Below are 25,793 nucleotides of genomic sequence, written 5' to 3'. Positions count from 1 at the left end.
CCTGTCCTGGGCCTTCCACTGGATGGATTTAGATGACATCACATAATAAAACTTAATATCTTGATGATTTAAACCAGGCTTGTCCAACCCGCGGCCCGCGGGCCGCATGCGGCCCAGGTCGGCTCGTAATGCGGCCCGCATACCTCTCAAGTGTCCCGGATTCCGAGGGACATTCACGATATGTCCCGCTGTTCCGGGATTGCTCACTGTAGTCCCGGCGCCCCCAGACCACGCCCCCACGCTCTCCTTCATTCACTGTGCCGCCAGCGTAATCACCAGTGGCGGGCTGGGCCGGGGGGCAGGGTGCCATGTGCCCCCCGGGCCGCAGCGTCATGCGGGCCGCGGGCCGGTGCAGTCTGTGTCACTGTGACACAGACTGCACCGCGTGTGTAGCGCTGACCGGACGGAGTCCGGTCAGCGCTACACAGCACAAACACGCAGCCGCCGGAGCCGGCAGCTTTGTGTTTGCTGTAATCAGCAGCCGCTGAGAGTCTGTCAGACTCTCAGCGGCTGCCGCTGCTCCCACTGCGGTAGCCATCTTCTGGCTCCCGCAGTGGGTAATGGGAGAGCCGTCGTCATGACGACGTCTCTCCCATAATGCAAAGCGGCCAGAGGAGCCGGTGGAAGCGTCGGGACCAGGAGCGGGAGTTTCAGGTAAGTGTTTTTTTTTTTTTATTAAGTCTCTCTCTACTAGGGGGGGGATTACTATGGGGGCACTACCAAGGGGGGGGATTACTATGGGGGCACTACCAAGGGGGGGATTAATATGGGGGCACTACCAAGGGGGGGATTACTGTGGGGGCACTACCAAGGGGGGGATTACTGTGGGGGCACTACCAAGGGGGGGGTTACTGTGGGGGCACTACCAAGGGGGGGATTACTATGGGGGCACTACCAAGGGGGGGATTACTATGGGGGCACTACCAAGGGGGGGGTTACTATGGGGGCACTACCAAGGGGGGGGGATTACTATGGGGGAACTACCAAGGGGGGGGATTACTATGGGGGCACTACCAAGGGGGGGTTTACTATGGGGCACTACCAAGGGGGGGGATTACTATGGGGGCACTACCAAGGGGGGGGGATTACTATGGGGGCACTACCAAGGGGGGGATTACTATGGGGGCACTACCAGGGGGGGATTACTATGGGGGCACTACCAGGGGGGATTACTATGGGGGCACTACCAGGGGGGGATTTCTATGGTGGCACTACCAGGGGGGGATTACTACTGGGGGCACTACCAGGGGGGTGGATTACTATGGGGGCACTACAAGGGGGGGGACTACTACTACTGGGGGCACTACAAGGGGGGGACTACTACTACGTTACTGTTATTTTATTTTATGTGCGGCCCAAACCAAGTTTTCATCTTCTAATGTGGCCCAGGGAAGGTGAAAGGTTGGACACCCCAGATTTAAACCCAGACAATGCTGAGTACTTCAGCTAGTATATATATATATATATATATATATATATTTATATATTAGTGTAGTAGTACATTTTGACTTTCCATTCATCAGGTCGCTAGCTATTCTGGCTATCATATGGTCTCATCCCCTCTGTGTCTATCCAATCTCTTTCCTCAAATGTTCTCTGCAACCTCAAGATCCCCCCCAACCAGGTGGGCTCCACAGAGCCGTCTTCCCAGTGATATTTGGGAAGATGGCGCATTCGCACTAGAGACAAAGGCTTTGGTACAGTGCCAGAGACTTTGCTGTCACTATGCAGCACCATCTTCCCAAAGATGGCACCATGAAGAAGGGACCCACTTGCCAAAGTGAGGTAATTATACTTTGGGTGCAGGGTGTGTGGTGCGGGACCCCCTGCACTCATTATAAATACACCTATGCTATAAAACCACTATATGCAGAATGAAGCTCAGCCCTCCTCTCAAAGCTAGGTCTAGTCTGTAAAACAACAGAGCAAGAGATATACAGATTTGTCCTGCTACATCTTTGCTGTGCACGCGGAAAATCGCACCACGCACGGTGCGAGGTGTGCGTCTGCAAGCAGTGTGTGCTATAGTGTACGCTGCTGCAGGTAACCACATGGCACGATTTGTGTGCACGTTTGTAGAGTGATCGGCAAGGATTTAAGAGGACACATCAGTAAGGGCATATTTAGTAATCATCAGGGCTTGGTCCCGATAACTATCATTTCTTATCGGCGCTTATCGAGGCAATAAGAAATGAAGGATTGCCTGTATGAAAAAAACATGCAGTGACAGGGGCTCTAATAGAAGTCCTCCCTGCAATGTGTGAAAGTAAAGTGTAATCCCAGGTTTGGGACCTGGCAGCGCTTCTGCACATGCACGATCGTCAGACCACGCATGCGCAAGCTGCCATTGCCTGGAATGCATCCTACAGAATCCTCTCATAGACTTTAAAGGCATTAGCTACCAGGACCAAGCTTCAAAGCATTCCGGATCTTGATATATTCTACATAGAAACCTATGGGGGCTGCTTTTGCAATCGAAAATGGGGGAGCACAGCAAATATCCTATAACACTTTGGTGTAAAGAAGGATTACTTTAGTTGCATTGTTTCTGAAATACAAATTAATTTACCCTTCTGAATCCTAATCCATGTCCTACAGATGTGAATTCACGCTCCACTTTTCCATCTCCCTCATCAACTGCAAGCCAGCACTCTGCATAGAAAAACCAGCTGGTTCCACTCTGAAGGTCTTTGATAACCACGTGACTAATGTACAAGCTTGGGGAGTAACCACTGTTGTTATGCCAAACATGAATCTTCCATAATGGTCCAAGACTGTCAGGTACACTGCAAATACAATATATAATATAAATAATATGTGGTAGCCAAACATACAGAATAACAACAAAAATAAATTAAACTAATATTAGTAATAAATAAAAATTGGGGCATTAAGCAGACTCTGGGCATGATGCTGTGTCAGATGGATCTCAGTTCATGGGTGTAAATGGCAAGTTTTTGTATAAAGGCCATTCGCAAATGTGAATTTACGCTTTTTTACTTATCTCTGTCCTATTCTAAGTGGGATGGAAATTGACTGGATTTGTATTTCCGTAAAATAAGGCATTTTGGAGTGGGAACTGGGTGGTGACAATGTGATCGCCAGTAACCAACACAAATTGTGGGAGTATTCTGGAAGAAGGGCTGGATTAAGGTTTGTGGGGGCCCCAGAGCAACTAACTTGTGGGGGCCCATACCAATAAATTTGTCAATATAATTCCACACAGAAACCTCAGGTCACATGTGCCATAGAGCTCCTCACACTCACATGTAACTATGGGGGATATATATGCACTAGAGATATGCGCTGACCCCCGTGTTTTGGTTTTGGTTTTGAATCTGGATCTCCCCTGGTTTTGGATCTTGATTGGTTTTGCTAAAACCACACCTCCGTGTTTTGTTTTTGTGTTTTGGTTTTGGATCTGTATTTATTCTTAAAAAATAAAAAAACTGCTAAAATCACATAAAATGGGCCTTTTTGTTCCTACAGTATTAATAACCTCAATAACATTTATTTCCACTCGTTTCCAGTCAATTGTGACCACCTCACAGCTCACAATATTGATTTTTTTTTTCATCTAGTTAAAGGGCCAAAAGGTTGCATCCAGCTTGCTGGCTCAAAGCTGATTGATATAATTATTAATAGAGTTGAGGACTGTGCAAAGATGATGGTTGTGATAACCTTGAGGATTGAAGAATTGCTAGATGATAGTTGGTGCAGCCCCTGGCAGTAAAATTGATAATAAATTAATTAAAAAACAAACATTAACATTAATTTAAAATGTCAGGCAGCAATGCCCCAACCAGCACATAATGGAAAGGAAAAAGATGCAAGATGGAATAGTCCTTGGGCTCTCCCACCCACCCTTATGTTGTATACGAAACAGGACATTCACAGTTTAACATACTAATCATTTCAGCGACAAGGACTGCCAATTGTGGCTGAAATGATTGGTTTGTTTGGACCCCCATAAAACAAGCTGCCAATGTGCATTGGACATGGAAATGAAAATGAGCCCATACACAAACTGGCTTTACATTACTAGTTGTCGTCGGCCTCGTCATCCTCATCAGTGTGTACATCCTCTTCTTCACATAATATTAATTTGTCCCCGCTGGAATCCACTGTAGGCGCCTCTGTAATTTTTTTATGTAATTGTTGGTAGAGGTCTTCCTCGTGGAATTTGTAATTAATTTTAGAGAACATCATATTTTCCACATTTTGAGGAAGTAACCTCCTGACAAGGTTGCTAGCTACACTGAAGTACACACTGAAGGGTGGGCAACTTAAGCAATGCAAAGCCATTTTGTGTATGGGACTCCAAATTGCCTCTTTTTCCTGCCAGTACTGAAAGGGACTGTCTGACATACCTAACAGGATGTTATCTCTGAAATAGTCCTCCACCATTCTGTGAATGGAGACCAGGGCTGGACTGGCCATCGGGCACTTCTGGCAAATGCCAGAAGGGCCGATGGCTAGATGGGCCGGTCTGGGTGTCTGCAGGAGCGGCCGGCAGAACTGCCTCCTGGGCGGCACTGCAGCATGCTCATCTATATAGACGGCCGGCGGCCGCGTCATTGTGTAGTGACATCATGAGGCGGTAGCGTCACTGCGTGGTGACGCCATGACGCGGCCGCTTTGTGACGTCATGATGCAGCCGGCCGGGTATGAAAGCACTGGCGGCATGTGGAATCTAGGGCCGGCTCAGAGTGACAGCGGGCGGCAGCAGCAGGACCGGGACAAGCGGCTCTAAGAGCTCTCCTTTGCGGATCCAAGGGGGGGCGATCAGGGTGATCGCTCCCCATAACACACAGCCGCCCACAGAACTGACAGGCCACCTTAGTATTAGTGACACGGGCTCAGAGTCTGTGTCACTGTCGGAGGGAAGGGAGGACTGTGTGTCGTGGCTCGGCTGGGTTGTTCGTCAGGTGGGCTTATCAGATCTCCTTCCTCCCGCCAGCTGCCTCACCCCCGACTCACTGGTGCTGCCTAATCACAGCTGGCTGGGTGGAGGGAATCGCCGGCCTTGACGCTAGCGTAGCCCCAGAGACTCCTCCCTCTCCCCTTACTGGGAGCATTGGGCAGGGGTCCGTCCCAGCACCCGTGGTTCACAGGTCAAGGGTTAGGGGCACAAAACTGGGCCACTGCGTCTAATAGTTATTTATAAACTAACCGCTGCTGCCCTTATGGCATTGCAAAAATAAGGGAAAAAAATAATCAAACCGTCCCCAGGTTATCCGTCACTTGGTCCTGTCCAGTCCATGCTGCGTAAGATATGAATGATGTCATGACGTCATTATGCATGAGGCTGCACCAGCCCTTCCCTTTTCCATTCCTGACCTGCCGCGGCCCTGGAAACCTAAAAGTAGGAGGGCAGCGAAGCAGGATCCATTGCCAGCGGGCACAATCCACTTCATGCTGCAGGCCTGCAGCACCACCGCTGTCTGACTCTGCTCCCTCTAAAGGGGTGGCAGTTTTCATTGTTCTGAATGTACAAGTTTTAAAGGGAAGCAGTTGGGAAGCCGACGGACGTAATCCCGACCGCCGGCTTCCCGACTGTCTAATCCCGGCAAGTGTCTAATGACAGGCGTCGAAATCCCGACGCCTGTCATTAGACCTACGCCGGGAGCCCGACACCCAGCTTACCGATCGAAGGTAAGCCAGACGCGGGCAGCCGCGGGGGGGGAGTCAGGTTAGGGGGCTCCCAGGGGGGACTTAGGGTTAGGCATCCCACCCAGGAGGTTAAGATTAGGCTAGGGGAAGGGGGGTTAGGGTTAGGCACCCCTGGGGGTGTTTAGGGTTAGGCACCCCCCCGGGGACTTAGGTTTAGGCGGCAGGGAAGGGGGGGTTAGGTTAGGGCACTTAGAGGGGGGATTAGCGTTAGGCACTTGGGGGGGGGAGGTTAGGGTTAGGCACCCCTAAGGGAGGGTTAGGGGGGGAATTAGGTTAGCAAATACTGACTTTGGACAATCGGGATTTCCTCCTCTGCCAGGATGCTGCTGCCGGGATTAGAACCGCCAGCCGCACGGCCGACGGTAAATCGTATGCATTCCGTCTGAGGTTAGCTGGATTTATATTCCATTGTGAGTAGGGCATATGGGTGGGGCCTGGATTTGGTGATATGTCACCAACTACCCCATGTGGCCAGTGGTAAATCATAATGATCCCCTCTAAAGACACCATCCCTGCCTTGCAGTCCCAGCCATGAAGAAGAGTGACATACACTGGCAGCATAGCAGCACAACAGCCTAAGCCTTCATCAACAAAGACTAAGGGGGTCATTCAGACCCGCTCGCAAGCGCAGGACGCTCACAAGCGGGTCGATGTTCCCTCACTGCGCATGCGCACGAGGGAGGGAGCTCTGTCGTGCGCATGCACGAGACCCGGCGAGCGACGGGCTCTCCATCACTCCGGGTCTTGCACCAAAGGGGGCATACTGTCGATGTTGATTGACAGCACGCCCCCTTTGATGGGCATGCCGGGGGCGTGCCTGCCAGACGGAGGCGTTCCCATGGGAACGCCTACCGTCTGAAGCCGGCTCCACTAGTGATGTCAGTGGGAGTGATTTTGGCTCTGATAGAGCCAAAATCACTCCAGGGCTTGCGGCAGCGAGACCCTACCGCAGGGTCTCCGTCACAAGCCCGATGGTCGCGATGGTCAAGACCATTGCGACCATCATCATGAACGCTCGCATATGCTGTGGGTGGTCAAAAGGGGATTTTGTTGTGGTCTTTTTTTGGGAGTGCACGACTTCGGCGCGCACAGGAGAGCCCCTTTCGAAGTTCAAACCTCTGCCTTGCACGGGACTTAGAATGAATAATAGTAAGTGCTTGGCACACCCCCAAGCGTGACAAATTGGATGCATGTCCCGAGGACACCCCTTTTCTGTCCGGCCACGCCACCTTTGCCGCACGCAGAGACTCCCGGCCATCACCCTCCAGCGCCCTGCCATTCCCACAGCCTAGCGGAAACCCTATGACCTCCTCCAATGAAGTGCCAACTTTACCTAAAATAACAAAAAAAATGTCTGACTATGGCACATGTTTGAATCCCCTGCAGGGTGAGCTCTGTTGTGTGTATTTTAACACATAGAATGTTGTACTAATATTAATTATATTTGTAAGAGCATAGAGTGGGAGGAGTGCCAGGTGCTGACGCGAGGTGGGCCTGTGTGCTGTAAATGCCAGGGCCTATTTTTAGTCCCAGTCCGGCCCTGATGGAGACCGTATCACACATAGTCACGGTAGAAGACATGTCACTAGTAGGCAGTTCTCTCAGGCCTGACCAGATGTAATTTTTTTAGTGAATGATCTGCATGACCAGCAGGCATTCTGTAAGGAAAATGTTTGTTTTTTCCTGGCAGCTGCAGAAACTGAAGGGGGAGATTATGGCGTTTCACGTGTAGGTGACAATTTTTTTTACCAATAGCTCTTTGCATAGTTTTAGATTTCAGTCTGTTGGAAAAAAAACTCACAAGGTAGGACTTAAACCTAGGATCCAGAATGGTCGCCAAAATATATTTTTCAGACAGATTTCAATAAATTGACGACTATTGGATCCTGGTTAAGTGAATCAAGGGCTTGATCCACCAGTCCGACATACCTTGCGCAATTGCTACATTTCAGTTCCTCCTTCAGTTTCTACAGCTGTTTTTGCAAAAGTCTGATGAGGTGAATGACCTGACTCAAGCTGGCAGTGTCTGAACTAACTTCACATGTGGCAAGTTCAAAGGGTTTGAGAACCTTGCACAACATGGAAATTATTCTCCACTGCGCTTGAGTAAGGTGCATTCCCCCCTGCATGGCTTATGTCATAGGCCGTTGTATAGCTCTGGATGGCCTTTTGCTGTTCCTCCATCTGCTGAAGCATAAAGAGGGTAGAATTCCACCGAGTTACTACCTTTTGCTTCAGCAGGGCAAATTTAACAGTACCTGCTGGTCATGCAATCTTCGACAACACAGAGCACAGATTGATGATGACTGAAGTCGGGCAGCACTAGGTTGCAACTTGCGTTGCTGGCTGTATCTTGTGCGGCTAAGCCTAACACGCACACACACAGAACAAAATTAGAGCAAAAAAAATACACTATTTGTTTTATATTTTTTTTCAGGTCCACAACTTGGACCCAGAGCACCGATTGATGATGACTGGAGTCGGACAGCACTAGCTGCGTTGCTGTATCTTGTGCGGCTAAGCCTAACACGCACATACAGATAAAAAATAACAAGACAATATATTTTTTATTTTTTGGGGGGGGGTCCAGAACTTGGGCCCAGATGGACGCAGCAGACAGCACAGCACCAGCCCAGATGGATCAGCACCAGCCCAGATGGACGCAGCAGACAGCATAGCACCAGCCCAGATGGATCAGCAACAGCCCAGATGGACACAGCAGACAGCACAGCAGTGAGAGCACCAGATGGATCAGCAATGCACCAGCCCAGGACACAGCAGACAGAACAGCACCAGCACCTCTCCCAGCCCTACCCTACCCACCATCCCTGTTCAGTCTTCACAGCCGAAGTGAAATGGCGTCCGCTGCATAGTCCCTTATATACAACATAGATCATAGAGATGAAAGCTTGCGAGCCGCGAGATTTTCGACTCTATGGTTTTGCCTTGGCTTGAGATCCGGGCTCGAATGCACGTTCGGTTCTCACCCCGGATCTCAAAATTCGGGTGGGTTTGGATCTCTGAGATCCGAACCCACTCATCTCTAATATGAACGGATGCTTTTCGATCGGTAACTGCATGGCCCTGCTCAGGGGCGCCGAGAGGGGGGGGGGGAGCGGGCACAATTTACCTGGGCCCGGGCTTCAAGAGGAGCCCGGGGGGGGCCCGGGTTTGGCGCCCCCCCTCCCTCCCTTCCTTCCTCCTCCCTCCCTTGCAGCATCCCAGTGCACAGCGTGTGCTGGGATGCAGTGGGAGATTGCTGGCGGCTGCTATGCAGCAGCCACAGCAATCTCCTATGCCTGAGGGGGGGAGCAATCACACTGATCGTGCCCGCCGGCGTGCGCAAAAGTATGTTTTCTTTTCTTCAAGGGGGCGTGGCCACGCCTTCTGCGATTAGGCCACGCCCCCTCTTTACCGGGGCCCCATGACGCTCTCTACGACCCTGGCCCTGCTTCACCAATTACACAGGTCTGCGAAATTTAAGGTATTGAAAGTTTTTTTAATAATACTTTTTTATATTCTTAGTTATACTCCTGTGTACATCAAGAAATAGTATATTAAAAAAAATGATCACATCACATTTACCTATAAGGGGGTTAAATACATTGTTTTGACATATTTATTGTGAAATACGAAGAAGTGTAGATGATATCATTGTGTTTTTGTCCTAATTACATAATAAAATAAAAATAAAATCATAATAATATATTAATAGAAACAAAACCATAATTATTGAAAAAATCTTGTTTTTTTTGTTTTCAAACTTTGTTTTGTAGCTTTTTGCTTTTTCTGTGTTGTCTCTGTGTATCATCCAGCAGTAGTCACATGCTGACGTCCCAATGACCCTGGTATCTTCTTTCTACATCTCTAACGTCTTGGTAAAACCATTCACACCTGTTCTTCACTGATGTCTCCGAGATTAATTGGGAAATGCTCAATATGGGAATTCAAAAAATGTACCTTTAAACTCATATTGCAGCCAAGGTTTCTGTAACTATTATCCATTTCCCTGACAATTTCTTTGTAGTTTGGATCCTTGACATTGCATAAAATTTTTTAAATCACTTGTACTGTATGAGTGGTGTGTACTGTACTGTATATGTACTGTGTGTGTAGTGTGTACTGTGTGTGCGTACGTGGTGGTAGGCATGGGTTAAAATGAGCTGGCACAGGGCAAAACTGTGTTGCATCTGTTGTATTTGGTTCCACCTTCGCCAGCTCACCTTGTAGTTGTAGTTGTTGTGTTTGTGCAATGTTCCGTTAGACAGTATGGGGTTTAGGCCCTTTGTAAATTTCAGCTCCGGAACAATGTGGACCTTAATCTGGCACTGGGCGGGGGGAAGTTTTATGACGAGAACTGAACGTTCTATACTACTGACTGAATTCCTTTAAGACAATGTTTTATAATAAATGTAGGCAGAATACATTTATTACTTTAAAGAATATGAAAAAAAATTACTTATTCATAAATACATGTTTTGCAGAAAAACGTGATGTGATATACAAAATCGGGAGTCATTTTCGTGTTCAGAAGCCAAAAATCTACAAGTATCACATACATTTGTTAATTTGTTAAAAAAGCTTTTTCATCGCAGACCTGTGTTATCTGTCCACTGAATTGCGCTTTCCCTCTTTCCTCATATGACTGGCGCATGCACTGAATCTGCGTCTGTGTCGCTCAGAAATCCCCAGCAGCACACGCAGCATTGTTGAAAAAAAAAAAACGTTATTATTTTTGTAAGCACAGTCCCTGGCTGCTTTTTCCGGCCTTCAGGCACAGTGTTGTGGTATGGCAATGACAGTTACCGAAATTATAATTGCAGTTGTCGGAACAATCAGTGCCACTGACCATTTATGCATTGCCACACCCTATCGGCACCCTATCTAGATATAGACCCCCCTGTCATTATAATCACTTCCCTGCATTTTTACATGCAGGGCCTCTGGGAGATAACCCCAGTTGCTTTTTTATTGATCCAGCACTGTATGAGAGTGTCGTGGTCTTGTATCTAAAGTAGGGGTGAGCGGGTTCGGATTTCTGAAATCCGAACCCCCCCGAGCCCCCCCGATCCGAGGCTGATCCGAGTCAGACTCGACTTTTCCCGCCTGACTCGGATCTGAAATCGAGGCAAAACGTCATCATCCCGCCTTCCGGGTCTCGCGGGTTTTGGATTCTGTATAAGGTACCTGCGTCTGCGCCATTTTCTCACTCGGCTGTGGACAGTGAAGAGGGAGGGTGGGAGTTAGGGCTGCCTGGGCTGTGTAGTGTAGTGTAGTGTTGTGCTGTGCTGTGCTGTGCTACGCTGCCGTTGTCCATAGGGGCTGTGTCCACTCCTCCAAAGTCCATAGGGGCTGGCTGTGTTGTGCTGCTGTTGTCCATAGGGGCTGTGTCCACTCCTCCAAAGTCCATAGGGGCTGGCTGTGTTGTGCTGTGCTGCTGTTGTCCATAGGGGCTGTGTCCACTCCTCCAAAGTCCATAGGGGCTGGCTGTGTTGTGCTGTGCTGCTGTTGTCCATAGGGGCTGTGTCCACTCTTCCAAAGTCCATAGGGGCTGGCTGGACTGTGTTGTGCAGTCAGTTGTCCATAGGGGCTGTGTCCACTCCAAAGTCCTGTGCAGTGTCCGAGTCCTAAAGGGGTGCTGTAGTGTTGTCCAGGGGGTGCTCTGTCCATCAGGGGTGCTCCCCCCAAGTGCAAAAAAAATAAATATTTTTTCTGTGTTTGTGAATTGTGTGCGCAGTAGCCGCACGTGCATCAACAAAGTAGCGCCAAGCGTGCGCCTGTGTCATAAGTAAAGGGCCAGCTAGCTTGACTGTTAAAGGGTGCTGTAACCCCCACAGTGCACTCCAAACAAAATAAAATAAATATTTTCTGTGTTTGTGAATTGTGTGCACTGTGGCTGCACGTGCATCAACAAAGGAGCAGCGCCAAGCGTGCGCCTGTGTCCCATAAGTAAAGGGCCGACTGGCTTGTCCGTTAAAGGGTGCTGTAACCCCCAAAGTGCACTCCAACAAAAATAAAACATTTTCTTCTGTGTTTGTGAATTGTCTGCACTGTACGTGCATCCTCAAAGCAGTAGCGCCAAGCGTGCATCTGTCTGTTAAAGGGTGGTGTGCTCCTCAAAGTGCGCTCCACAAAGAATAAAAAATTCTTCCTTTTTTTCTGTCTTTGTGAATTGTGTGGGCTATAGCCGCACCTGCATCCTCAAAGCAGCAGCGCCAAGCGTGCCTCTGTCTGTTAAAGGGTGGTGTAACCCCCAAAGTGCGCTCCAACAAAAATAAAACATTTTCTTCTGTGTTTGTGAATTGTCTGCACTGTACGTGCATCCTCAAAGCAGCAGCAACAAGCGTGTGTCTGTCTGTTAAAGGGTGGTGTAACCCTCAAAGTGCGCTCCACAAAAAATAAAAAATTCTTTTTTTTCTGTCTTTGTGAATTGTGTGCACTGTAGCTGCACGTGCATCAACAAAGGAGCAGCGCCAAGCATGCGCCTGTGTCCCATAAGTAAAGAGCCGGCTGGCTCATTTCTTAAAGGGTGGTGTAACCCACAAAGTGCACTAGTCTCCAACAAAAATAAAAAATTATTTTCTGTGTTTGTGTGCGTCTTAGCCGCATGTATATATCAATATAACATAAATGGAGGACCAAACTTTCTCAGATAAAAATAAAAAAGGGAAAGATCAAGAACCACTTCCTCCTAGTGCTGAAGCTGCTGCCACTAGTCATGACATAGACGATAACATGCCGTCAACATCGTCTGCCAAGGCCGATGCCCAATGTCATAGTAGAGGGCACATACAGGGGGTCATTCAGACCCGGTCGTTAGCGCCGATGCGCTAGGACCGGGTCGATGGCCCCCCACAGAGCATGCGTACGACCCGCTGCGACCGGCAGCGCCGGTCATAACGGGTCTCGATCCAAAGGGGGTGATGATCCTAGTGATGTCAGTGGAGAGCTTCCGGCTCAGACAGAGCCGAAAGCTCTCCGGGGCTTACGACAAGGGAGACCCTACCCTAGGGTCTCGTCGTAAGCCCCGATGGTCGCGATGGTCTAGACCATCGCGACCATCACCTTAGGCGGTCGTAAGGCTGTGGGTGTTAACCCACAGCCTTACCACCGCAAAGGAGGACATCTTGAAAATTCAAGACGTCCTCCCCTCATTCAGACTGACCGCACACTCTGTGCGACCGGCTCTGAATTAGGTCCACAATCCCAAATTACAAAGTTCAGGAAAATTACCTTAAAAAAAACATTTAAATCATCTGAGGAGAAATGTAACCTTGCCAATATGCCATTTACGACACGGAGTGGCAAGGAACGGCTAAGGTCTTTCCCTATGTTCATGACTAGTGGTTCAGCTTCACATGATGATGGAAGCCCTCCTCCCACTTTAAAAAAAAAACGAGTTAAGCTGGCAAAAGCACAGCGAAGAACTGTGCGTTCTAAGAAGATATCACAAATCCCCAAGGAGAGTCCAAGTGTGGTGGCGGTTGCGATGCCTGACCTTCCCAGCACTGGACGGGAAGAGGTGGCTCTTTCCACCATTTGCACGCCCCCTGCAAGTGCTGAAAGGAGCACCCACAGTCGGCTTGCTGATATGCAAATTGAAGATGTCACTGTTGAAGTACAACAGGATGAGGATACTGGTGTAGCTGACGCTGAGGAGGAAGTTGGCGAGGAGAATTCTGATGGTGATGTGGTTTGTTTAAATCAGGCTCCGGGGGAGACAGTTGTTGTCCGTGGGATGAAAAAGCCCATCACGGTCATGCCTGGGCAGAAGACCAAACATTCCACCTCTTTGGTCTGGCAATATTTCTATCCAAATCCGGACAACAACTGTCTTGCCATATGTAAAGGTGAAATAAGTAGGGGTAGGGACGTTAACCACCTAGGAACATCCTCCCTTATACGGCACCAGCAGCGCATTCATAAAAAGTTACTGTCAAGTTCAAAAACTTTGGCTAAGACTGTAAGCAGTCCAGGGACACCTAAATCCCGTTGTCCTGTTGCAGAGCCGTAGCTAGACTTTTTGGTGCCCTGTGCCAGAAAGAGCATTGGCGCCCCCCTCATTTTTCAAAGGGACATAATGCACCCAAAAATGGGGAATTACCTCATGGGGAAGGGCCAGGGAAGAGATAGGAGAGGCCAGGAGATGCTGGGGATGAAATAAGAGAAAGTTATAAGTGAGAATGATAATAAAGAGAGATTTAGCAGGCCCAAACAGCGCCCACTGACCTGTGGTGCCCTGTGCGATGGCACCGGCCGCACTACCCTAGCTACGGCCCTGTCCTGTTGTATCCAAGCACCTGCAAACCACACCATCAACTCCCTCCTCGTCAATTTCCTCCTTAGTCAGGATCGGAAGTAGTCCTGCAGGCCATGTCACAAGGACAATTCCATCTTGCACCTCTTTTTTTTCTTTGCATTATGTACTGTTTGGGGTCTAATTTTTCAAACTGCCATCCTGTCTTCCACTGCAGTGTCACTCTTAGATGGGCACGTGTTTGTGCCGCCCACTCGTGTCGCTTAGCATAGTCATCCAGCTACCTCGGTGCAACCTTTTGGACATAAAAACACTATTGTGAGGTGTGAGGTGTTCAGAATAGACTGGAAATGAGTGCAAATTAAGGTTATTGAGGTTCATAATAGCATAGGAGCAGAAAAACCCACAAATTCTGTGATTTTAGCTGTTTTTATGCTTTTTTTAAAAAAAATACAGATCCAAAACACAAAACCCAGAACCCAAAACACGGAAGGGTGGTTTTGGCAAAGCCAATCCAGATCCAAAACACGAAGAAAGATCCAGATCCAAAACCAAAACACAAAACACGAAAAGTGGCCGGTGCACACCCTAATCTAAAGCTCTGTGTGATACTGAGTATGGGAAAGCAAAGCCTGATTTTTCTGATGGTTCTCTTGTACCTACCAAGGGCCTGGTGCAGGGCTATTACTAATTATTATGGTTGTGGTGGCTGGCATAAAATCATGGGGGTGGAACAGGTCTCCACTTGCAGACACACAAACCCCTGCATTAGCCCTATGGATTCTCTAATTAGCAAAAGGCTATAAGTAAAGCTTCCGTGGCTGCCACTACTACAGCCACTCTGTGTGCTACTCATAATCAGCCCCTCTGTATATAAACATGGTACAAAAAAGTATACACTATATTTAATAGTTCATTGTATTACTAACTGACTGTTTTACTAGTTTAAGTTTTAGTTAAACTAATACAGTATTACAAGCGCAGTGTGTACTAAAATAATTTAAATATGTAAAACTACTAGATAGCATCCAACCTCTTATGTATGCAAAATATAATGTGCACCAACACTATAATTGTGAATGGTTGTGAATTACCTCATGATAAATATGTGCCGTGAATTCCTTTCAAACAGAGGTTTGTCAGTACAATATAGCTCCCGTGTCTCAGATACACCATCTTCTCCATGTAACACAATGTGGACCTATAAAATAATGTAAAAGGAATTTATTGTAGGATCCCAGGGGCTAATGCAGAGATGACTGTAATTGTGCTGGCATTGCATGCATGGAAATAAATGTATATTTACACCCATATGCAAGTTGCAGGCATCTCTGTGGCTGGCTTGCCCTTATGTGTACATTTCATGGCTGTCATCATTATCAGTGCACACTTTCCCCAGTGTCCCATACCTGGTACAAATAATCTGCCTGAAATCAGGTGTAATTACACGCATGAACAGCTCTGCATAAACAGCAATTCTTTGCACCCTCTCTGACCTTAGCCTACAAAAGCGCACACCATTATATCCCAGATACGCCCCTTTAGTTGGAAGTCAAGATACATTTGGATTACTCTGCATAGGCCATGGTTACACAACATGTGCAGAGAGAGACCACAAGAACTGCTGCAAATGGACTTTCAACTCTGCCTCAACCCCCCATGCTTTTTGCATTTTCAGTTAATCTCTTGAGATGCAGCTACTGGATGTCTATGATATAAAGAATGACAAAGAATGTATTATCTTTTAATTAATGAATTCAGATTACTTAGCATTATCTTTTCAAATTTTTTAGTAGCATCTTTTTGGGGCCAATTCAATTCTGAGCGATAGACGCGATGTGCTGTTCCTTGAACAGAACATCTCAACCAGCAACATCACCAATATAAACTAGCGACATTGAGCTACCATAATGGGCAAATATGAGCGTAGCCAAACATCACATGATGTGCACATTGTACAGGAATGAATAGGCTCATTCATGTAGTTAAAATATAGGAACGGTGATCAAAGAATAAGAAATTACATTTCACCAAATTTCCACTACTGCAACGTTTGTAACTTTTAGGCATTGCTCTCCAATTCACCCAACATAATGATATTTCAGGCAAGAAATTTTCTTAAAGGTTGGTCAACATTTTGGTTTATATGAAAGTTGTATTACAGTACCTTAGCTGTTGACTTTGGTCTAGATCTGAAACCTACATCAATCATAATAGCATATTTTTGCTGGTCATTGGGAGAATTGTCCTGCAGAAACACAAAGCCATCCTTTTGGTCTTCATGTTTGTCTTTTCTTTTACCAAAAATCACTAATAAAATGTAGTGGAAAACACAAAGTGCAATAACAACACATGGAATTGGGTTTTTAGTGGTACTGGAAAAAAGAGAAATAATATATATTATTAAAATAGGAATCTAAAATATATAAAAATACATTCACTATTATGGTTACTATAGGAATGCATGGCTGTTGTCGTGCCTAACATTTTCAGATTTTTAAATTGGGACAAAAGTATACAAAAATGATTGATTCGCTTTCAACAATGGAGTAAGAAGTACTGAAACAAATAGTAATTTGATCACATAAGAAGGGTGTAGTGATGGGCATTTATAAAAACAATTGTGCAGCAATACTGTGCAAAAACTATAGAATGTAAACTCTCACGAGCAGGGCCCTCTTCCCTCATGTGCTTCTTCTTACTTAGAATTTGTTCTTCTCCTTACTCCCCGCAAGGGTACCTAACACTTGATTGCTGAGGTATGGTGGCCTTTACTTATACCTTGCTCTTCTCCTTACTCCCCCCAAGGGTACCTAACACTTGATAGCTGATGTATGGTGGCCTTTACTTATACCTTGTTCTTCTCCTTACTCCCCCCAAGGGTATCTAACACTTGATTGCTGATGTATGGTGGCCCTTACTTATACCTTGTTCTTCTCCTTACTCCCCCCAAGGGTACCTAACACTTGATTGCTGATGTATGGTGGCCTTTACTTATACTTTGTTCTTCTCCTTACTCCCCCCAAGGGTACCTAACACTTGATTGCTGATGTATGGTGGCCTTTACTTATACCTTGTTCTTCTCCTTACTCCCCCCAAGGGTACCTAACACTTGATTGCTGATGTATGGTGGTCCTTACTTATACCTTGTTCTTCTCCTTACTCCCCCCAAGGGTACCTAACACTTGATTGCTGATGTATGGGGGCCTTTACTTATACCTTGTTCTTCTCCTTACTCCCCTCAAGGGTACCTAACACTTGATTGCTGATGTATGGTGGCCCTTACTTATACCTTGTTCTTCTCCTTACTCCCCCCAAGGGTACCTAACACTTGATTGCTGATGTATGGTGGCCCTTACTTATACTTTGTTCTTCTCCATTCTCCCGACAAGGGTACCTAACACTTGATTGCTGAGGTATGGTGGCCTTTACTTATACCTTGTTCTTCTCCTTACTCCCCCCAAGGGTACCTAACACTTGATTGCTGCCTCCATGTTGCTTATTTTGAGTGTTATAATCGCTAATGCAGCAATGTGTACAACCATGTACTTGTCCTGCATTGTACTGTAAGTCACTGGTTTCTTGTTCACTTATTAGTTTATGTACTATGTAAGGCGCTGTGAAACACTTGTGGTGCCATATAAATAAAGGATAATAATAATACATCGCAGCAGAACATGAATGGGCAAAAAACACCTTACATTCAATACAATCCCTAATTACAAGGTGCCAAACCTCACTGTCACTTTCCCATCTCCACCACCTTCACTATAAGCTGCTGTTCTCATCATTCATTAAAACTTACAGAGAACAGCGTGCTTAACTTTCACTTGTTATAAGCTCCTGAGCATTCACTTTCTATAATGTTTCAGGTGCCAAACCTCTAAACTCTGGCACCTATCACAGTTCTCAAAAGGGGGAAACATGTAATAGCCACTTAGCTCTGAGGTGTTTGTAACAAGAGGGAAAGTCACAGTCTCAGTGATGAAGGATTAATATGGTGAGTGTCATATTCTGTAATATTTGTATATAAGTTCTGCCAGATGAACAAATTGAAATGGTAATGATAACATTTCGAGTAATGAAGTAATACACCAAGGGAAATGTGGACACTGAAGATAATATAAATTAGTCTTACATGCTGTCCATGGTATTAGTTAATTTAGAAATTTGAAACCTAAATGTATTATACACCTGAGAGAGGTGCTTTGTACAGAGAGTGAGCTGTACTACATAGTAGGCCCAACTATATACAAGTAAATCCCAACAAAAATGGTGACCCCAGATAAATTTGAGTTTTAGATTAATTTAAAAGCTAGAAAAAGAACAAATATAACAAAGAGGTGATGTGGCCCCAGCCCAGGCAAGTAATGCCACTGGCTACACTGTTTTATATATACCAACCCCACCTCACCTTATATCACCTCATAAAGCACCTCATGCTTGATCTTCCATAGTAATGACTAGCATTTCCAAAATGTCACACTATGGTCCCAGCAATAAGCTTTGCCCCTTTTTCACACCATGGTGCAGTGAGTACAGTTTATTCACACAATTCATTAATAAATACGCATCAAAGTTTTATTGTTGCACACTAACACAAATGTATCAAATGGCAGTGATTTACTAAAATATTATTCATATGTGTTATACTTTATTTGTAAGTATACAGTTTATTTGTGTATTTATATGGTGTATATGTTATTCATACTCAATAGGATGTTGCACAACAAGCTATTCTTGGAAGAAAACCACTCTCAGGTCACTAGCAGAGCATCTTATTGGTTGTTATATAGAGTCCATTCAGCCGGCACTCTCCTGAAGTATATATCAGGTCGTGGTGCACGCTGATTACAACACAAAAATACACACACTATATATATAAATAAATGAAATAAACATGAACCTTACCTTAGAAATTGTGAGACGTCTTCCATGCTAAAGTAGGAAGACACTTGTCTACTCGCAGTGGTGTATAGCCCAAGACGTGTACAGCTACAAACCAAAACATTGCATCAACTGTCATTATAATTCTGTCAGCTAAGATTGCAGCATGCTATTCCTCATACATAATCATAAACCATACAGAAAGTGTACACACACACACTCACCTACTACTAAACAACTTTCTGTGCAATGGCCAGATGAAAGGGCTAGCTAGTTGTGGTACTTTTTACTGATACCTCCAAAGTAGTATTAATTACATTTTCTGAGGTGGGACATTAGATAGCATGTACTGTAAATACATCTGCATGCAAAATTTTTAAATTGGGTGTTGTATGTACATACATGAACTACCCTATTAAATGCATTATAAACTAATTGCTAATGTAGGAGTTGCTAGATTGCACAAAAGGGTGCCCAGGTTAAATTGGGCCTAAGGAGAAAGCAGGGCAGATTAACAATGGGGCGGGTGGAGCTGAAGCTCTAAGCCCCTCCATCAAAATATACCCACAGGACCGTGAAAGACATGGAAAAGCTGAGACATTAGGCCACACTCCCAGTTTTTACTTTAAGTGAAGTCCATGAAAATGAATGCTGGAACGGTTTATCCCTGGGCTCCTTGTTTCAGAATATTAGAATAGCTGTGGGGCTGGATGTGAGTGGAAGGACCAATACGGAGCTGCATTCTGTGACTGTAGCCTCTCATTGGCTTACACCTCCACAGCATGAGATACATTTTGGTTGCGGCTGTGAGATGACTGACAGAGGAAATAAATCTGCATTTAGTAGCACCACAGGGCACCATTTAGAGGGGCCAACAGAAGGTGATTTTATTTCATCTACCTGGAGTATACCTGTAATGTGAATTCAGAGCTATTTAGGAATAAATATACAATACATTTGCAACAATTATTCAATTATATGAAGGACCTGTGCTTACCTTAATCCCTATATTCTTACACGTGGAATATTTACAGGTACTGTACATTGATGCTGAAAGGTTAGATATTACACCTACTAACGAGCTTAAGCTTTAGTCAACTTTGTCCATACACACAAAATAAATATAGTGATTGCATTTGTTGCATAGTAACTACTTTACCTGCAAGTGAGCATTGCTGCTGTGCTTCCTTTCTGAGGAGAACAGTCCTCTATATCCCATTGTCTGTTCTGCCAATATAAACACTGTGTCCACTGCACATCAACTGTATAATTTATTACATTGGATATATATTTATTTTTGGGCTGTCTCTTGTAGTCTGCATCCATTAAGGCCAGGTAACTGGATCCTGTATCTATATGGTGTGGACAAAGAGATAGAATTCTACATGTGCTGTATTTTTCTACACAAAAAAAGAAAACATAAATTACTATATTGCTAGGTTTTACTTGTAACTTATTTTCTACACTGCTCAGTCAAATACAAATATGTAGGGTACTCTGCATCTGCATACAAACCCACACATTTGTCTCTACCATTATAAGTGCTAATTCTTATTAACATGGCAAATTAAATCTACTCATAATGGGGGGTATAATATTAAAGCTGATTTTTTTTTAAGATCTCCTCAGTGTATCAAATTAAAAAATTAGTACCACCTGTTGATCTTTTAATATGTGTGAGTCAGTAATGAATACACTCGTGCACCAACTAATAGATCTGGAAAACATGCACTGTTATAGATCATCTATAGCAGAGGTGAAAAACCTTTTTTCTGCCGAGGGCCATTTTGATATATATAACATTATTTGTGGTCATGGTACAGGACATGCCCCCTACGTGTGACATCCCCGGAGCATCCTGAGGATGCTCCGGGGAGCTGTAAGGGCAGCGGTGTAACTGTCTGAAGACCATATTATTCTGCGTGCCTTATAAGGCCCCCGGGCCTGAGGTTCCCCGTCCCTGATCTATAGGGTCAGTTATTAATACTGTACAATAATACACTATCCAGTGCATAAGGAGACCAATGTGCACATATATGTCCAGGGCTGTACTAGGTTCTTTTGCTGCTCCCCCAGACACCCAAACTTGCTCAATTGATCTGGAAATAAAAGCATTCCACTAGGCAGGATGGTCCTAATTCCGCATATAATGGCATACTGCGATCGCTGGTCCTGTATATGTCAGAATTACTACATAGTAGTGACGTGCGGTGAGGTAAATGGCTGGGGAGGCACTGGCTAGTATCAGAGCCAGATTAACACATACATATATATGAACCTGAGGGTTAATGTGGGCTTATATAAAGGTACAGCAGTACATAGTGCTGGAACTTTGGTGTGTTTTGATCAGGGATGTGCAGGAATGGTAGACAGGAGAGGCAGTGTCTCACATGCCATACACCTTTTACTCCAGAGTTTTGACTATAAAAATTATTAGAATAATACAAAGAATATATATATAATATTTTATTTAATTATTTCTTATAATTTTTAGTCAAAACTTTGGCATATACCTAAGTATGAGAGGAAAGGCTCTGCCTCACCTGCCTGCCTCACCTGACCGCACATCAACTATAGTTTGTATGATGTATATTATAGCTGGTTAAGTGCTAATCATGCCCTCTTCAAGGACTGGTCATACTTTCTCAAAAATCGAACTCTTGGAAATTGAAACCCCCCCTCTAGAAATCCTGCATTTGCCCCTGGAGTGGGGGCGGGGATAATGAAAATTGAAATTGCAAGAAAGTGAACTCAAAGCAAGTGTGTGTGGTACTTGCTTTTTTTCTCATTTATCTATATATCCAAAACACATACTGCACTCGCATATTATAGTGCTTTTTTTCTCATTTATCTATTTATCCAAAACACATACTGCACTCGCATATTATAGTGCTTTTTTTCTCATTTATCTATTTATACAAAACACATACTGCACTCGCATATTATAGTGCTTTTTTCTCATTTATCTATTTATCCAAAACACATACTGCACTCGCATATTATAGTGCTTTTTTCTCATTTATCTATTTATCCAAAACACATACTGCACTCGCATATTATAGTGCTTTTTTCTCATTTATCTATTTATCCAAAACACATACTGCACTCGCATATTATAGTGCTTTTTTCTCATTTATCTATTTATCCAAAACACATACTGCACTCGCATATTATAGTGCTTTTTTCTCATTTATCTATTTATACAAAACACATACTGCACTCGCATATTATAGTGCTTTTTTTCTCATTTATCTATTTATACAAAACACATACTGCACTCGCATATTATAGTGCTTTTTTCTCATTTATATATTTATACAAAACACATACTGCACTCGCATATTATAGTGCTTTTTTTCTCATTTATCTATATATCCAAAACACATACTGCACTCGCATATTATAGTGCTTTTTTGCTCATTTATATATTTATACAAAACACATACTGCACTCGCATATTATAGTGCTTTTTTCTCATTTATCTATTTATCCAAAACACATACTGCACTCGCATATTATAGTGCTTTTTTCTCATTTATCTATTTATCCAAAACACATACTGCACTCGCATATTATAGTGCTTTTTTTCTCATTTATCTATTTATCCAAAACACATACTGCACTCGCATATTATAGTGCTTTTTTCTCATTTATATATTTATCCAAAACACATACTGCACTCGCATATTATAGTGCTTTTTTCTCATTTATATATTTATACAAAACACATACTGCACTCGCATATTATAGTGCTTTTTTCTCATTTATATATTTATACAAAACACATAGGGCCTGATTCAGACCCACTCGCAAGCGGCTGTCCGCTCGCAAGTGGGTCGATGGTGTGCACTGAGCATGCGCACGACGGAGGGAGCTCCGTCGCGTGCATGCGCCAGACGCGAGGAGCGAAGGAAAGTCCATCGCTTGTTGTGTCTGATCAAAGGGGGCTTGCTGTCGATGTTGATTCCCACGGGAACGCCTCCCGTCAGAAGCCGGCCCACTGACATCACTAGTGATGTCAGTGGGAGTGATTTTGGCTCTGATAGAGCCAAAATCACTCAGGAGCTTGCGGTTGAAAACCTCAACCGCAGGCTCCGGCTCGCAGTTGCGATGGTCACGACCATCGCGGCCATCAAACTGCACGCTCGTATAGCCTGTGGGTGGTGACCCACAGCTATACGAGCGTCCAGGAGGACGCTCCATTTTCATGGAGGGCGGCCCTCATTCAGAGCGTGCGCTCTGCTCAGAGCGTACGGCTCTGAATGAGGGCCATACTGCACTCGCATATTATAGTGCTTTTTTGGGGGGCTGGTTTTAGGGATCTTGAATTAAATGCTTACAATATGTGGGTGTTATATGCTAGTCCAAGATATACAATTTTGTCATAAAAACTGAACTTATTGGGATGTGAAAGCAACTAGAGACTCAACTACCTAAATTTTTCACAGCAGATATTTCAGTACAAAAGTAAAAAAAACAAACCTCTAATGGAATCTGCAGGAATAAATATGTCAGCAGAATCTTCTTCCCAAGAAAGTATTTGATTTATGTTAAAGCTAGATGGAGAAGGTTTTTTAGAATGCCTGTTAAAAATAATACAAATATGTCAGACTTTTCTTAAATCCATATATTTCTAATATTTACTGGTATTTTATATTTAGCTGGAATCCTGAGAAGAAAAGGTGGGTTTTCGTACTTACCACTAAATCCATTTTTCTTATTCCATTTGCGTTCACTACTAACTGTGGGGTATAGAGGGCGTGGGGTTTGTGGTAAAGAACTGAATGTAAACTGCTAACTTATTTGTATTGGGATGCGGTCAATATCCTAACCGTGGGGATTCCACCTGTCAGAATCACAGCGCCGGCATCCCGATTGCCAGAATACTGAAGGTAAGTAGAGGGGTTAGGGAGAGGGTTAGCGTTATGGTTAGGGGTTTGGGTTAGGCACCAGGGGGAGGGTTAGGCACTAGGGGGAGACAGTTAGGTTTAGGGTGTGGGGAGGGGAAGGTCACTTTTAGGCACTAGGGGAGGAGGTTATGTTCAGGCACTGGGGAGGGAGGGTTAGTATAAGAGGGGGGGTTAGGATACCTACCGAGAGGTGTCAGCATTTTAACCCTGACGGGATGCCGGCATCAGGATTCTGACCGCCGGGATCCCGAGTGCCGGCATCCCATATCCATCCCGTTTGTATTCTAGCTCCTCTCCTCTATACTCCACTAAAAGGTGTTCAATTTTATTTTCAATGAACAAAACCCTTAGCTAAAAGAACCAATCAAACAAGAACAGCTCTGAACTACAAATCCACTGTTCTCTTTCTTATACTTTGAAGGTCATTGCTGAAGACATTGTAGGGACATTACAACACTGCTCCCAGTAGAGGATACACTCAAATACAGCAGTTCACAAAACTTTCCATCCAAAATGGGTGTTATTGGATGCAAAGATATCTGTAAAATCTGGTTAAAGTTTGGACCAGGTTTATGCCTGTCACGACTGGGGCTCCATGCCTTGCTGACCAGGAGGAGCTCACTGATCTGGTAGAGTTGGCTGTAATGTTATCAGGAACCGGAGTCTCTTGGAGGTACTGTATACAGTAAGCCTATTGATTTATATTGTAGGTTTAATCTATCTTGCCATTATATGTATAATTGAAAACCATTCTCTTTTGTGCATGTTATAAAGAACAAGGATTTATCCTACAAAAGGATCATGATCTACCTATGTAGACCCTGTAATCACAACTAAGAGGATAGATCTTGCCCCAATGCTACAATATTGTTACAGATCTTGGTTCAGATGGAATTTATACACCAAATTACACCATATTACCAAAGGACAGCTCTGTGTTTTGAGAAGATCAGACATGATGACCTGTAAAATAGGGCAGCTAATTCATACACCCTTCTAGCTGAGGTAAAACACAGTAAAAAAAAAAAAAAGACATCTTCCATATTAGTAACTGGAAATTAGTGGATTCTATATGTAATGCCGAGATGAACGAGTTTAGGTTCAGGCAAAATATAGGACAGTTGAATATGTAGAGCACCATGAAGAAAGGTACTTTTCTATGGAAGAAGATGCAGTAGATGGGACTGAAGACTAGACTGCAAGCGAGGCCAAACTCAGGCCATCCTATAAGAAATATGTAATGTGATCTCTATTCCTCTGACACAGGAATATGTAGGGTATCCATACTCTGATAAACTGGAGTTAGACATCAGCTGTGAGTACGTGTAAAGTCAATGGTAACATATGGAAAACTGGACATAGCGGAGCTTTTACTTTATATAACATACTCTGTATAACAGCCAATATTGGCAGTCAAGCCAGAACCCAATTTTTGTTTAACTACGAATTAATAACATTCATTGCAATTATTAGTATTTTTCAATTTATTTTGAAAACTTTATAAAGAAACATTGAAAACTAAAACTACAGAATTATGCCATGTATGTTACAATGTACTAACTGGCACTGCCCCAGTATGCAAATCAGAATAGTACAAGAAATGTTTTACACACCTTATTAAAAGCAAGACAGGAAAAGTTCTGGATTTGGGCTTAGAAAACCTAATTGTTATTTGCAGTGCTGACTGTTTGTTTTTAACAGTTGTATTGAACTGATGGAAATTTATTTTGTCTCGAAACAATACAAATTTAGTTTTCTTCAAAGTTTCATCCTGCAAAACAAGATTTAAAACAATTAAAAGTACTTTGATTAAACTAAGATTTTTTTCCGAATATACTGCCACGTTTGTTATTAAGTAATTCTATGTAAACACAATAGCCATTATATAAGGTGCAAATATGTAGTCAGCCAATCATGAGGTCAATGCACTAAGACAACAATGAACAAAAGCATGAAAACATTGGCCCTGATTCAGAGGCGCACGCTGTTTGCGTGCGCTCGCTCTGAATCAGTGCATTCCTATTTTTTTTTGGGCCGGCCTCCAGGCCGCTCGCACAGCTGTGGGT

At 44.4% G+C, this 25,793-nt stretch overlaps 1 protein-coding gene across 1 annotated transcript in view; it reads right to left on the bottom strand.

The window, feature by feature from the left end:
- Positions 1-25,793, bottom strand: part of PKD1L1 (polycystin 1 like 1, transient receptor potential channel interacting) — a 291,862-nt gene that overhangs the window by 97,692 nt on the left and 168,377 nt on the right. Inside the window, exons 26-32 of the mRNA XM_088445652.1 lie at positions 25,341-25,498; positions 23,300-23,400; positions 19,977-20,169; positions 18,842-18,925; positions 16,098-16,305; positions 15,025-15,131; positions 2,570-2,786 (exon numbers count right to left, since the gene is read on the bottom strand). Of these exons, the coding sequence (XP_088301778.1) occupies positions 2,570-2,786; positions 15,025-15,131; positions 16,098-16,305; positions 18,842-18,925; positions 19,977-20,169; positions 23,300-23,400; positions 25,341-25,498 (1,068 nt within the window). The remainder of the gene's footprint in view (positions 1-2,569; positions 2,787-15,024; positions 15,132-16,097; positions 16,306-18,841; positions 18,926-19,976; positions 20,170-23,299; positions 23,401-25,340; positions 25,499-25,793) is intronic.

Source organism: Taudactylus pleione, unplaced genomic scaffold (assembly GCF_031769625.1).
Source record: "Taudactylus pleione unplaced genomic scaffold, aTauple2 ptg000386l, whole genome shotgun sequence".
In the NCBI taxonomy this organism is placed as follows: domain Eukaryota; kingdom Metazoa; phylum Chordata; class Amphibia; order Anura; family Myobatrachidae; genus Taudactylus; species Taudactylus pleione.
This window is presented reverse-complemented; position numbering and strand designations above follow the sequence as displayed.